At 46.2% G+C, this 13,624-nt stretch overlaps 1 protein-coding gene across 1 annotated transcript; it reads left to right on the top strand.

The window, feature by feature from the left end:
• The first annotated feature begins 2,894 nt into the window (after nt 1-2,894).
• Nucleotides 2,895-12,678, top strand: CLDN11 (claudin 11). The gene is made up of 3 exons (XM_032193462.1): nt 2,895-3,307; nt 5,788-5,952; nt 11,692-12,678. The coding sequence occupies exons 1-3, from the start codon at nt 3,082-3,084 to the stop codon at nt 11,922-11,924; spliced, it is 624 nt and encodes a 207-aa protein (XP_032049353.1). The 5' UTR covers nt 2,895-3,081; the 3' UTR covers nt 11,925-12,678.
• The last annotated feature ends 946 nt before the right edge of the window (nt 12,679-13,624 follow it).

Raw genomic sequence — 13,624 nt, 5'->3', positions numbered from 1 at the left:
TTTTTTTCCAGAGTTAGTGGTTCAGTTGGGAAATGCTTGAAAAATGAGTTTTAAGCACTTCATCAAGCACAGCAAATGGTTAAAATTTTGTATTTGGAAAATTGATTATATGTAACAATACCAATTGATTTTTTTTTGTCTTCGAATATAGATACCTCACTTAAAGGAAAGCACAGTTATACTGTATTTAAAATAATTCTAGGAAATAATAAAAAGTTGGTCTAAAATATTTTGTTGCAGTTACGTTGCTTTCTGTGATGGACAAAATCTGTTTTTGTGTTTTCCTACTTGCTCTCAGAAGTATTTATTGATGTTGACATGCCAATACGATTATCTGAAATTCCAGAAAGTAGTTGCAAAACACCAGTCTGTTTAGCTCAAGGCGACAGGGTGGATGACTATTCCGAAACTGTAGTAAAAGCCTGTGAAAACGATCAGTGCATTCAAGGATTTTTAATACTTTGCCAATGATGTACAGTCTTACTGCTAGCGTTGCTGTGGTTGCATTACATGACACACAAAACTGTCCTCTACCTCACGTGAGATTAACAGATATTTTATATGGTTTTAGTAAACAAGAGGCTTCTATCTGGTCACTTAGTTTACAAATTTTGAATTATATTTATTGAAACATGACATACTGTGCTCTTAGCTTATACCTCAATTGTATTTTGTGCTGTTATCCATTTTCATGCCATGTAAATACATGTACAGATTGTGGACTCAAAAACAAATAAAAAACTGTAATGTCACAACGCTTGTCTCCGTAATGTTTTTGTACACTGAGATACAAATGCGACTTTCTGAAGGTGTTTAACAACGGTGCTTTTTTAGAGAAGACAATCTGCCTTGCTTTGATCACAATAAATGAAGACCTGATTCCACTGAAGCTTTGTTAGCAGAACTCCCACAGCCTGCAGCAGCTCCCCACTGGCATTTTTAAATTTTAAAGGGCATTTTTAGCAAAACCTACAAGATCTCCCTCACAGTGAGTCCATTTCCTAAGCCTTGTAGGGCTCCGTGAAGATACCGACAGTAACATTTCTCTGTATCTCGACACAGAGTTGGTGTTTGTATGTGTAAACACAACCACTTGTGTATTTGGCATGTTCTCCGGTGCACAGCTTTTGTTGCTACTTAACTACTCCAGCAATGTTTGAGTCGTTCACACCTCTCCGTATTAGATTAGTAATGAAGAAAATAACGCACATCACCATATAAAACACCGCGATGTATAACCATTTAAAATCAGAAATGATAATTATACTTTATTTGCTGAAAAATATTTTTATTTACTGCTGATGGAAACTCTACCCTACAGTGGCTCTAAGGAGTTCCCAGGTTTTGTGAAACCCACAGGATTACATGGTTTCAAATCTAGGAGATGAGGCTGTGATCTGTTGAACACAATCATGTCTTCCAAGAAGAACAATGCTAGTTTCACTCGAGAGATGATGTTTGTCTCCTGAATAACAAATGAGCAAACGTATTTTGAGGGAAAGATTAATCCACCTAGAACCAACCCCTGGACAATGTGGAGATGGCACCCGGACATAAATAACAGCAGTAAGCATCGAGGAAGTCAATGGCAAGACAGCAGGCAGCACGGCTTTACAAAAATGCGATTAACCAGGCACAGAAAATGAAACGACAAGGAGCGCAGACAATGATATAATGCAAAAGCAAACATTAATTTTGTGTTTATTATAAAAGCTCATCTTTACAGGTGATTTTCATCCCTGTAGTACTGTTTAGGCAGTAACTACAGTGTTCAGATGAGGTTGTGATGAAACGAAGCTGTGGCCCTTGAATTGTGATGCTCAGGAATGTGAAAAATAAGGCTCTGCATGGTCTTATTCGTGGTTTTTACTTTGTTTGCTAAGGAACAGGAAAAATACTGCTGGATGAAGAGCAGGATATGTTTCATTCACGATTTACTAACCCTGGAGCATGGCTTTCAATATTTCTGTTTCATCAACAGCCACAGGAATGAATCAGTCACTGTTCGGTATTTTGCATCTGATTTTTCCCCTGCCGATGCAGTGCTGGAGGCACTCCGCTAGTGGTCTCCCCAGGCACGTTTTTTTCCGTGTAAATCCAAACCCTCTGCAAAATCAGAAGCTGTGGTGGTGGACACACAGTGATGAAATTTCTTTAGGGATGTGTTGGCGTCCAGTAACATAAATGTGTTTGCAATAATACCAAGTAGAAAAGGGAAAACAGCGTGTCTGCCTGTTTCTGCAGATACAGGATTGTCTGTGAAGTTTTCCTTTTGACATTTGGAAACGGGCTCTTCTTTGTTTTATGAGGTAGGCTAAAAGTTACGCCCGTAATGAGTCTGAGTAAAAAGCCACTTATTCTAAATGTTAGCATTTAAAAATGGAAATGAGGTGCTGCCTAAAGCAAACTTAAGACTCTGAGGGTGTTAATTAAGACTTTTGAAACCTCAGGCATGAGAGAATGCAGAGATGGCTCTTTTATGTTTTGCAGTTACTGAAAACATCAGAAAAGAAACAAGACCGATTATGTGCATTTACTGCAGGAGTGCCGATGGCTCTGAGGAGACGATCAGTTCCATCTCTCGGGTAACTCTGTCCACCACGTTTCTTGCCTTATTTTTCCATGACGTGACAGAAAGTGTGATCGTTTGTCTTCAGCCCTAAAACACCGCTTCGATTTTTATCTCGAGCCTGAATTTTCAGCAGCCAGGCTGCCTGCACGTGAATAAAGTAGCCTGTTTTGTCGTCTGAGCACTGGCGGAGGCGATTCTGCATCCCCTGTCCGCATCCTCCTCCAGCTCCCTGCGATGAGCTGGCAGAAGTTGGGGCTCCCCCCTTGCTCCTCCCATGCGCTGTGGGGCTGGAGGCAGCTCTGACCCCTCCCAGGGAGGGAGCTGGGCAGAGGCAGCCTGATGTGTGCTCGGGGACCTCTTCCCACCAAAGTCCAGTCCCTCCCGCTCCCAGCTGGCGGCAGGTCCTGGCTGCACGCGTCCTGCCCTGCCTCGCACAGCTCCGCAGCCTCCACTGCCAAAGCTTTGCCCCTGCTCTCCTGCCCAGCTTGTAGGACCAGGGCCTCATCGCCATGGTGGCCACCTGCCTGCACCTGGCTGGATTTGTCTGCAGTTTCATCGGGTGGATCGGGGTGGTGGTGGCGACCGCCACCAACGACTGGGTGGTGACGTGCGGCTACACCATCACCACCTGCAGGAAAATGGACGAGCTGGGCTCCAAGGGGCTGTGGGCAGACTGCGTCATGGCGACAGGCCTCTATCACTGCAAGCCCCTCGTGGACATCCTCATCTTGCCAGGTACGTGTCCCCCTCCGCGCCCTCGTCCCTCCTGCCCCAAGGCGCTGCTCTGTGCGGTCCTGCCGTGCGGTGAAATGCTGGCGAAGCTCCTTCTGCTTCATCAGCCTGGGAGATGGTCCATTAAATATGCTAAGGAGTGATAGCCCTTAACATGATACCCATTAAGTTCTACCTGTTTTTAATCATGTCTAGGTATGATGTGTTATCTCTGGCTATTAAAATCCACTTAATGCTATCAATCATTGCCCTTAATAAACACTCGCCGTTTCTTTCACGTCTCATTTCCAGGTTGTATTGCAAAACATACATAGTATATTGAGATCTAAGAGAGTATTTCAAATTTCGCTTTGAGATGATGATGAACTGTTACAAATGTTAAGGATCAATTCCTTGAAATGATTTTGAGTATAATGAATCTTTTGGCATCTATTATTAATGCTGCTATGGCTTTTAATCTTCAGAAAGATTGTCATCGGTCTTGACGGTCTTGTGCTTCGGATATCTTCTAACACAAGACAGAGCTTTTACACAGTAAAGAGATATAACTACCCTTAATTTGTCATGATACTTTCTAATCATATAGTAATTTTCATCTAGTTTACTGCAAAGCAAACATTAAGCAAGGTGTTCCATCAGTGTTAGTACATCTTTTGAGCTAACTAAATCCGTCTTTGTGTGATCCTGTCCCTGTAAGTTCAGTTAATTATTTTACCTAATGATTTTACCTATTTAAATTGCTGTTAACTCTATGGTGTTTCTTTGTTCTGCTACATTTTAGAGTACACATCATCAAGAATTTCAGAGGTGCCCCTTCCAAAACTGGCAGGGCAGAAATAACCATTCCTTGTAGCTTTCATTCATTTTTCCTTATTTATTTGTTTAAAATGTTGTGGAAATAATTTCACAGTTGCTAGAAAGTTTATTTCTGAAATACTCTCTGATACGATGCCTAGTCAGTATTACACAGTGTTCGGCAATTTTGAATCTCTCAGACCAGCTCCTATTCTTCCCTTCTGTGCATGTATACTTATATTTTAGTAGATTTACTTTCCTTATAGCTGCTATTGTTAAGCATGATGCAGCACAGAAGAGAGAGAAAAAGCTTGCCCAGAAGAAACAGTATTGAATGAAATTTAATAAATAAGTAAATAAGTCTTTCATCAAAAGAAAGGTTTCTTTTCAGCAGAAACAGATCACAAAGCAAGATTCTTCTGCTTGTAACTCATCTGAGACCCATAGCTGTCCACGAGAGAAATTCGTCCTTGCTCTGCCTGCTCGCTGAATTGTATTTAGAGTCTTTCATTGACTGAGCCAAGTCCTTAAACTGGTGTGTTTGTGTGCATGTTTGATTGAGATCGATTACACAGAAACCACATTGGGCATTGCCATCTTCTTTGTTTTCTCATTTTCTGCCCTTAACCCCTTAGAGAACTTTTTTTTGCTCAGTTTCCTGCTGAAAAATCAATGAAATGTTTGTTATACCTGGGCTCTGCCTTTTCAGGAGGAGTGAAATCCTCATTGCTGCTCTCTTATCCATATGTTGGTGGGATTTGCTTGAGGCACTCATCTGCTGCTATTCTTTGAGGCATCACAAAACACCGTGTCTGCGTGTGGCAGCTTCATCTTGTTAACAGGAGGGGAAAGAGAGCCAGCATTGTCACTCTGTGGGGGCTGTCCCGAGAGCTATATGTACTCAAAACTCAATATGTTCTGACACAGTCCCTCACAGACTGGTAGAAATAGCCTGCCCTGCATAGCCCCTGTTGTCCCTCACTGCCTTGTGCTGCCTGCTGCTGCTGCAGGGGACAGGAAGGGCGCGGTGGTGACTGATGGAAGGCCAGGGGATCTCGTGATGTCCAGAGGGACCCAGATGAATAGCTTGGCTTTGGCTGTGAGAGCTCAAATAACTACAAAGTGCAGTTACTTCTCTTCCTCTGTCTGTGCCGGTGGTCAGCTGTACTCCTGTTGTGTGACCCTGCTGCTGTCCCTCCTTCTCCCCGGTCCTCAGCTTCCCCTGGTGGCAGTATCTCATGGACCTGCATGTTTGAGTGATGGGTCTTCACCTCTGCGGCCCTCCTGACCACAAACCTCGTCTGGTGGTAGCAAGCTGATCTCTGAGTCTTTAAATTCTAGTTATTTATTCAAGGCTGAAGAGATTCAAAAGATCCTTCCTCCCAGTTTCCTTTGCCATCCCTTCCCCTATTTCCCAGCTCCGTGATGTCTCCGCATCTTGCTGGGAAGGCTTTGTGTTTTCCAGACAGTGCTCCTTATGCTGTGGAAAATTTTGAGCTTGAACACCCTGTTCATGCACTAACCATGGTACTGTGGTTTCACGGTCAATATTTATTCACACAATGGCTTGAACCTGTCTCCAATACTCCATGCACATGTTCTGAGCCCATCAGGCAGGAACCTTCACCCAAAGTTCTCCACCTCTTGAGCCGAATAATCAAAATCCCATTTCCTTGCCCCACCAACAGGGTACGTCCAAGCGTGTCGAGCACTGATGATCGCCGCCTCCGTCCTGGGCCTTCCTGCCATCTTCCTGCTGATAACCGTCTTGCCCTGCATCCGCATGGGCCACGAGCCCGGAGCCGCCAAGTACCGCCGCTCCCAGCTGGGAGGGATCCTCATCATCCTCCTGGGTAAGGCGCTCGTGGTGCTGTGTGGTGCCACCTCCAAGCCTTCAAGTGGGCTGGGTTAGGCCAGGCTGGGCCTCAAATGCTCCAACCAAAGGCATGAGCAAGAGGAGCACCGGGCAAAGTTAGCTGAGCCCTGTGGGAGGTGAAGCCCACGAGTCAGGGGGTGCTTTTCTGTGGGGACATCATGGGGGAGAGCACGGAGGTGTCCCCCCCGCCTCCTGCCAGCCTCGCCCCCCGGCCTCCGAGTTCCCCAGGGAATTTCTTCCCGTCCTCGGGGCCCGCGGAGGACATTGTTTTGAGCAGCTCAGACTGTGGAGCTCATTGTCCTCCATGCAACACCTGCATGTTCTTGAGGCCTCGTCATCTCAGCAACAGGCTGCGGTGCCTTGTTTTTACCCGTTTGTTTGGCAGAGGAGGAGGGGAGAGGGAAAGTGGCCTCTTTGTGCGGCTCTGCTGCTCGCTGGCAGCCAGCGCTGACATCATCCTCGTCTTTTCTTCTTCTTCTCCTTATTTTTTTCAAGTGGGCACCACATATAGCTGCCATGAAAGAGGTACTCGGTGCTGCAGCTTGGGGAGCTGCTGCCTGCATGCACCCAGCTGGGGAAGAGCCCATGAGGCAGGCAGTGCTGAGAAGCTTTTAGGACGAGTCAGGATGTCTGAAATCTAAGGGAAAGCACAATGAGAGTGAAACCAATGTGCCATTTCACTTACCACAGCTGGAAATCCTACCACCAGCTCGATGGGGCCTGTTCAGGACATCCTGGGCAGGAGCAGCCACGCAGGAGAGCTGTGGGAACATGGCCCTGATCCCTGTCCTGAAACCTTGAGTCACAGATTTGGTCTTGGCAGAGAAAGAAAGTGTTTTTTTTTCTTGTTGTGAATGAAATTTTAGAGATGGAGGAGTCTACTCTGCCTGATATCTTAGTCCTGGGATGCAGAGGAGTGCCAGCAGAGCTGCATTTTGTACCAGACAACTGTGAATTTTTGGTTTCGGTCAAGGAGAACCATGCTGTAAAATCAGCCCCATTTAGCATGGCTGCAGATGTGGAGCTGAGAGCATTGCTGCAAAATCTGCTTTGCTGAAGGACAGCAACAGGGTTACAGCAGAAGGGCGACAGGCTTACAGGACCAGCAGATGTAGCAAACAAATGGCAGTGACAATATGGAGTTACACAGGAACAAGTGGTGGTGGACCAGGAGGTTTGTGGTCTGGTGTGCCACCACATGCCCTGGTCCTGCAATGGTGTAACACTGGTGGGGAGAACAGATGTAAGAGGATGAATGAGAGGAGCTGCAGTGCCCCACAAGCTGCAGGAGCAGAAGTGAGGCCACCAGCACACCAGGCTCAGTCGTGCGGCTCCTCTCTGCCTAAAAACGGGCTTCTCCTGTGAGAATGGCAAGAGTATATTTACAGAGACCTTGGCAGACAGATACTCTTCGGGACAGATTTGATCTTCTCATTGTTTTCACCCCTGTGAGTTGTGGAGCATCTGCAGCAGAAAGGATTTGCTCACACCACTAATGTCCTGTGTGAGCTGGGCAGGGGCAGCCCCAGGTCCTGGGAGCTCGGCATCACACCACCCTAACTGCACCGCCCAGAGGTTACAATAGCACTCTTCTTGTCAGATTACAGATAAAGAATTAACATGTTCCTTTTGCTCTTAAACATTTCAAAAAATATAACCAAGCCATATTTATTTTTACAAACACTTTTTTTTTTTTCCCCAGTCTGATTAGCAAGAGAGTCCTCTTGGAAGGACAGCAATGTACAGAGCTCGGGGGACTTTGACATTATTTAAGCTGATTAATGATCTGTTATTTGAAAAACGAGGTGTTACCATTCCAGAGCATTTAATAACTATAAATATCAGGCCTCAAAATACATAATACTGACTTACAAGTCACTAAGTCCTGGTCTGTTCTTATTTACTCTCTGGTCACTGAACCCTCACTTGTGGTTTTCAGTGTTTGCTCCCCAACCTGAAGGGCTCCAGCCTTTTCCTCTAAGTCAAACCCAGCTCCCAGAGGTCTGGCTAATAGAAATTGAATCCAAAACCACTCACAAACATCGCAAATATATTGAGAGTGGGAATGTGATCATGGAAGTCGGCCCCACGGTAAAACATCACTTGTTGCTCAGGGAGGGGATGGCAGTTTATCACTGTAGTGGTTAAAAAGGAAAGAAGGGGTTGAAACACAGTGTGGAACCAAAAAAAATATATAATAAAAAAAATATATATATTGAAAACTTGCCAGGAAAACAATGGGCTCAGATATTCCATTGATTTTTCTGTCCACTGATAATAGCGGGCTGCAGAGTGCAACATGTGTGCACACCCTCCTATCCTGCCTGCTGATGTATTTATGTCTTTGCTCGATCCTATCTGACCAAGAGAATTGATTTATTGCTCAAAACAACCATCAGCAGTGGTTTGCTGTGAGCTGGTATGAAAACATTTCATACGCTAGTGTTGATGGAAAAAGCCGGGCCCATCCTGTGTTGTTGATACTAATTCAGGAGACCCCTTGCTGGTACCCAAGCGGTGATTTTCCTAGGGGAAGTGCGGGACCTGAGAGACTGCAAACCAGATGGAAAATATGTGAGTTATTGGGAATTACCACCACAAAGTGACCGTATTAGCTATTGTGTACTAAATAAATGGTATTAATAGGTTCTTCTTGACATGGCTTTCTCTCAGAGGACTCTATCCCAAGAAAGCCAAGGTTTGAAAGTGTTTTTTCTTTTTTCTTTTGGGAAGCTGTGGACACTAAAAGACCTTTGTAAACCATGCTGTTCCCCCTAGAAGAAATCACAGAGTCATTGAACCACTTACGTTGGAAAAGACCTTCAAGATCATCAAGTCCAACCAATTAATCCCTTTACACTGCAACACTCAAACTGTGGCTTGAGCCTCAAAACGGACTGGCAGGTGGCTCAGGTAGGAGGGAAAACTGATATCAGAGTAAATACGTAGACCTGCATGTGGTCCACTGAGCAACTGCTGTGCTGTGCACAGGGTAAAATGGCTTTGCACTTTTGGAGGCCAGACCATGAACTCCAACACTCTCAGTGCTGTTCTGTGATGTTATTTAGCTGGAATGACTTTATGAGATTTATTTGTACAGCCACAGATATCCAGATAAAAAAACTGCCTGTAAAAGAGAAACAAAAAATCACATATCCATTATTTCATTCTGAAAGACCAACTGCTTTGAAAAAGAAATCTTGACTTTGAGTTGGCAACTCAGGATAATTAAATTTAGCCATGAAAGAGAAGCATTCTTTCTTCCGCAGATAACTTGTAACTTACTGTCAGGGAATTTGGCAGGGACTCGCTGTCCCTTGAGCTAGGGCTGTAGTGCTCTATCCTCCCCACTTTCTGTCCACATGTGCTTCCACCAGCTAATTAAACCATGCCTATAATGCCCAACATTAAGAGATTCAGCTCAATGGATTGAGCAAGAGCATTGCCAAAAAGGACTCAGGCCTGCTGGTAGCCTGGCAGTGTGACCCCAGTAGGTAAAAGCTTTCCTGGGGTTCAAGCTGCAGAAAGTGGGCAAGATTTTCGGTATGCGTGTGCCCCAACACATGCTTCTGATGCCAGCTAACTTTGCTGGTTTAATGAAAAGTATTCCTTCTGTTTGCAGGCCTTCTCTTATTTTCTGCTGGACTGTGTTGACAACAACAGCTGTGCTATCTGTACTCATTCTTTTTGAGGGAGAGGCAGAGTCTCTCAGCATTAGCACAAAGGAGAAGCAGCAACAGTTCCTACTCAAGCAGCTCCTCCTCGTAGGGAGCCTATCATAAAATGCACTGGAACATGCCCTACAATGCCTTTTGCAATTCTTTTGGGTTCCTTGGCAAAACAGCTTATCTTCAGTCTTTCTCTGTGATACTAGACCATCACCTGAAAGAAATATCGCAGTTCCAGACCATCCTTTTCACACCTCGGTGTAGGATTTACCATGCCCAATCCACATGGAGCAATGAAACCTTGGGGCAATCCTCCTCCTGGCAACTGGGCTCACTGGTTACTGACAGCAGCTGGTAGCCTCCAGAGGCAGAGAGGCCGAACCAACCCCTGCAGAGCCCTTGGCTGGTGTTTCAGCTTCCTAGGACTGTCAGCATTAAAATAACGTGCTTTCACATGTGGCTGATCCATATGCACAAGAGCTGCTATTGTCCGAGCATCCCTGAGAGCTCTTCTCAGCCCAGTGCAAGTGTTTTCTTCGGTCCCGTCTCGGGGGGAGGGCTGGAAAAGATAAGGCTCTTATATTCTATGGACATAAATATATATATATATTTACTGCTGACAGAAAAAGAAAAGATGATTGTGTGGTTTTGGACAACAAAGACGCTTTTTGTCTGGAGCCCATCAGAATGCTTTGCAGATTCTCATCTGGTACATTTTTGTTTTAAAGCGCTGAGGCTCACGAGCTGGGAGCAGGACTGATCCCCACGCCGAACGGCTCTTCTCCCCTCCCTGCCTTCTCCAAAAATTCCTTCCAAAGCCACAGGGTCCTTGCTTTGAGAAGGCCCAAAATTATTGCTGGCTTTATTAGCATCCTCCAATGTTCTCCTCTTTTCCATAAGAAAATATTTTTTCTCATAATAACTGCAGCTATTGGGGATGGGTTTTCTGCTATACCGGCCAGGAGCTCGGGTTTGTTCTCCGCTCTAACTAAACAATTTTATTTTTTCTCTCACCCCTTTTTTTTCCCCTCTTGCAACCTTAACTTTTTGACACCACCCCCAGATATCTTTTAACGCGGTCGGTGGAAATCTGTACCGCTGCCACAGCCCTGTTATTGTTTTGCTCTGATTCTCCGATAGCCACAAGGATGGAGTCCTGCACAGCTTGTCCCAGAGGCAAGTAAATATTGACGGATTAATTCTTGTCAGATGTACCGGCCATAAAGGATATTGTTTTAAGACCTGCTCCTGTGAGCTGCTTAACACAGCCGCTCCTGTTGCACGTGGGGGCTTTGCAGGATGGAGGAAGGATCCTCGGTGAGGGCGAGGAGCGGGGTGACACGAGCAGGATGCAGGGCACGTATTTTCTCCATGCTCTGAGCACACCACACACAGAAAGCGCTGTGCCCTCCAGCCTGGCTGCCTGCAAAGTCCTGAATTCGAACACTTCACTGAGGGCATCTCCTTCACACGCCACCTGCCCAGCAGCCTTCCTGCTTCTCATGGAAAAAAAATGAGCAAAACTTGAAATCCTCCATCATTTTTTTGACCTGCTTTGTAGACTGTAGGTTGCATACCATGTTCCCTTAGGATGAGGTCTCGTTTCTACTCATTTCAACAGGTTTCTGGAAAGCTTTGTGGGGTTTGTCAGATTGTTTGACAAGGGAAATTTTCCATGGGGAAGTGGAATTCACTTTCCAGATTTGGGATACATTTCCCTCTCCATAAAACAAACAAACAAACTAACTAAATATCAACACCCTGTACTAATGCTTCTTTTATTCCTGCCCATTTTCTGCGTGTATTTTGTGAACCCTGCTCTGTCTTGCTAAGCACTGGGATATTTCGTGAGTGTTTGTGGCCATTCAGTTAGAGCAACTGCAGTGATGCTGATCGAAATGGGCTGAAGCTGTAGCACACGAGGTTATGCAGAAACAGTGATTTAGAAGAGTTAACTCTGAGCCCCAGGTTTTACTGTCTTACCCCTGGTGTGCCCGTGGTCAGCGTGGGGCTGGGCCTGCAGTGACTCTCCCCTCCTGTCTCCCCAGCCATGTGCGGCGTCGTGGCCACCATCTGGTTCCCCGTCTGCGCCCACCGCGAGACCACCATCATGAGCTTCGGCTACTCGCTGTACACGGGCTGGATCGGCTCTGCCCTCTGCCTCTTCGGTGGCTGCGTCATCGTCTGCTGCTCGGGGGATGCCCAGACCTTCGGCGAAAACCGTTTCTACTACGCCTCGGGCTCCAGCTCCCCGACCCACGCTAAGAGCGCCCACGTCTGAGGCTCCCCGGCACCTCCACGGCCGCCGCCGGGCGCGTTGGCTGCTGGCACCGCGGGCGTCACGCTCGCTTCTCCTGGCAGGCGCCACTTCCAAGACCCCGGGGGAAGACCTTAGAAAAGCAGCCCCACTGCCCGGTGGTGCCAAGTGTTCCCGTCCCCACCTGCCTTGTCCCAACCCTTCTCCAAAAAGGACGCCCCGACCAGCCCGACCCCTTCCTCCTGCCTGTCTCGTCCTCACCGCCTGCCCCATCTTCCTGCAGCCGGGATGGCTCGGATGGTTTGGGGTCTTCAGGTGGGGTTTAGGGGTTTTTATTTTACTGCCTAGCTCACCTGGTTAAAGGAGAGTTTAAAGCAACAAAACAAGACACGAGAGAGATGCTTCCCTGCTGTTGAGAGGCTTCCAGCAGCTCTTTGCTTTCCCCCGTTCAAGGTCACTGCTTTGGCAAGGTTCGGGTGGGAGGGCAGGGAGGAAGGCTGCAACCCTCCAACCAGGCAAATGTTTCTCTTTCGGAAGAGTAGGGAAGTTTTTCTGCCTTTCTCTGTAAATACCTTTGTACGGATTTGATCATTTTAGTAACAGTATTTCCTGCACTCCCCCGGTCATCAGTATGAAGGAAGCAGAACCCGAAGTCCTAACCACACGGTAAATAACAGCGCCTCTGTACATAGTTTCAAATGACTTTGAGGGCTCTAATCTCTGCATTCTCATTGTTTTTTTCCTTCTCTTTTTACTTTCCTTTGTACAGATCAGTTACTAAAAAAGTATTTTTACATTTTTAAAAAATCTTTGCTTTTTTTCCCACAAGTTTGTGTTCTGTCTTGCATCATTAAACAGCATGTTTTTAACTCAATGTAATGCACCTGGTACAGCACAATTCTGGTGAGTACTGATGATGCCTTTGTACTTTAAGTGAAATACTGTACAATAAATAACAGAGTACCTGCAAACGCTGCCTTCTCTTTTTCCTTCCTTCCTGTGTGTTTCCATAGCTGGCTTTTCCATGACACGGGTTTCCCAACGATTTTGAAGGTTTTTTTAAAAGCAATTCAGGATGAGAGATTTTGCTGTGAATTTAAGTGTTAAGTTCTCAGTCCCTCTTGTTTTGGGGGAACCTTTAAAACCCAAGTAACCCCCTGTATGGTACCGACTGCTGCCTTGCACATTCATTCTTTCAATGTTCCCAATAGCGGCTTGCACCAGGGAAGGGATTTGCTGTACCCTTCACATCTGGGAGATTTAGAAACCTACTGGGACGATGGAGGTACAGCTCCAGCACTGCCTGGGCATGATGAAGTCCACAAGTCGTGATGCTCTGAGCTAAAATAAGAGTCTGATCTGTGGCCATCACTCTCTTTGATTAAAACTGTAAGATGGAGATCTAGCTCTGTCCTTACGAGAGGCTGTAGCAATTTAATTACATTGATACTGAATCCCATCTGTTCCCAGGGACGTTAACTCCGTTCAAATAACTGGTGTGAGCTGGGCTTCAGGCCCAGGGAAAGAGCAAAGGCCGGGGGCTGCTGCGCGGAGCAGGAGAGGAGGAGAGCTCCGACCCGGCACTTTGGGGTGGTGGGGAAGAATTGGAAAACAAGGCTGCAGGTCAAGCTGTGCTGGATTGGGGTCTGTCTGCTCATCTTGGTCTGCTTTAGTTGGACAACCCCATTATTTCCAGGGGAAAGGATGCTGCAGCTCCATGCCTT

The sequence above is a fragment of the Aythya fuligula genome, chromosome 9 (genome assembly GCF_009819795.1).
Source record: "Aythya fuligula isolate bAytFul2 chromosome 9, bAytFul2.pri, whole genome shotgun sequence".
In the NCBI taxonomy this organism is placed as follows: domain Eukaryota; kingdom Metazoa; phylum Chordata; class Aves; order Anseriformes; family Anatidae; genus Aythya; species Aythya fuligula.
This window is presented reverse-complemented; position numbering and strand designations above follow the sequence as displayed.

Bases quoted from the DNA above. Each gene is read 5' to 3' on its own strand.
- CLDN11 (XM_032193462.1), top strand. From the start codon at position 3,082: ATGGTGGCCACCTGCCTGCACCTGGCTGGATTTGTCTGCAGTTTCATC. The intron at 3,308-5,787 runs GTACGTGTCCCC...CCCCACCAACAG, and splicing joins GGACATCCTCATCTTGCCAG to GGTACGTCCAAGCGTGTCGA. The intron at 5,953-11,691 runs GTAAGGCGCTCG...CTGTCTCCCCAG, and splicing joins GATCCTCATCATCCTCCTGG to CCATGTGCGGCGTCGTGGCC.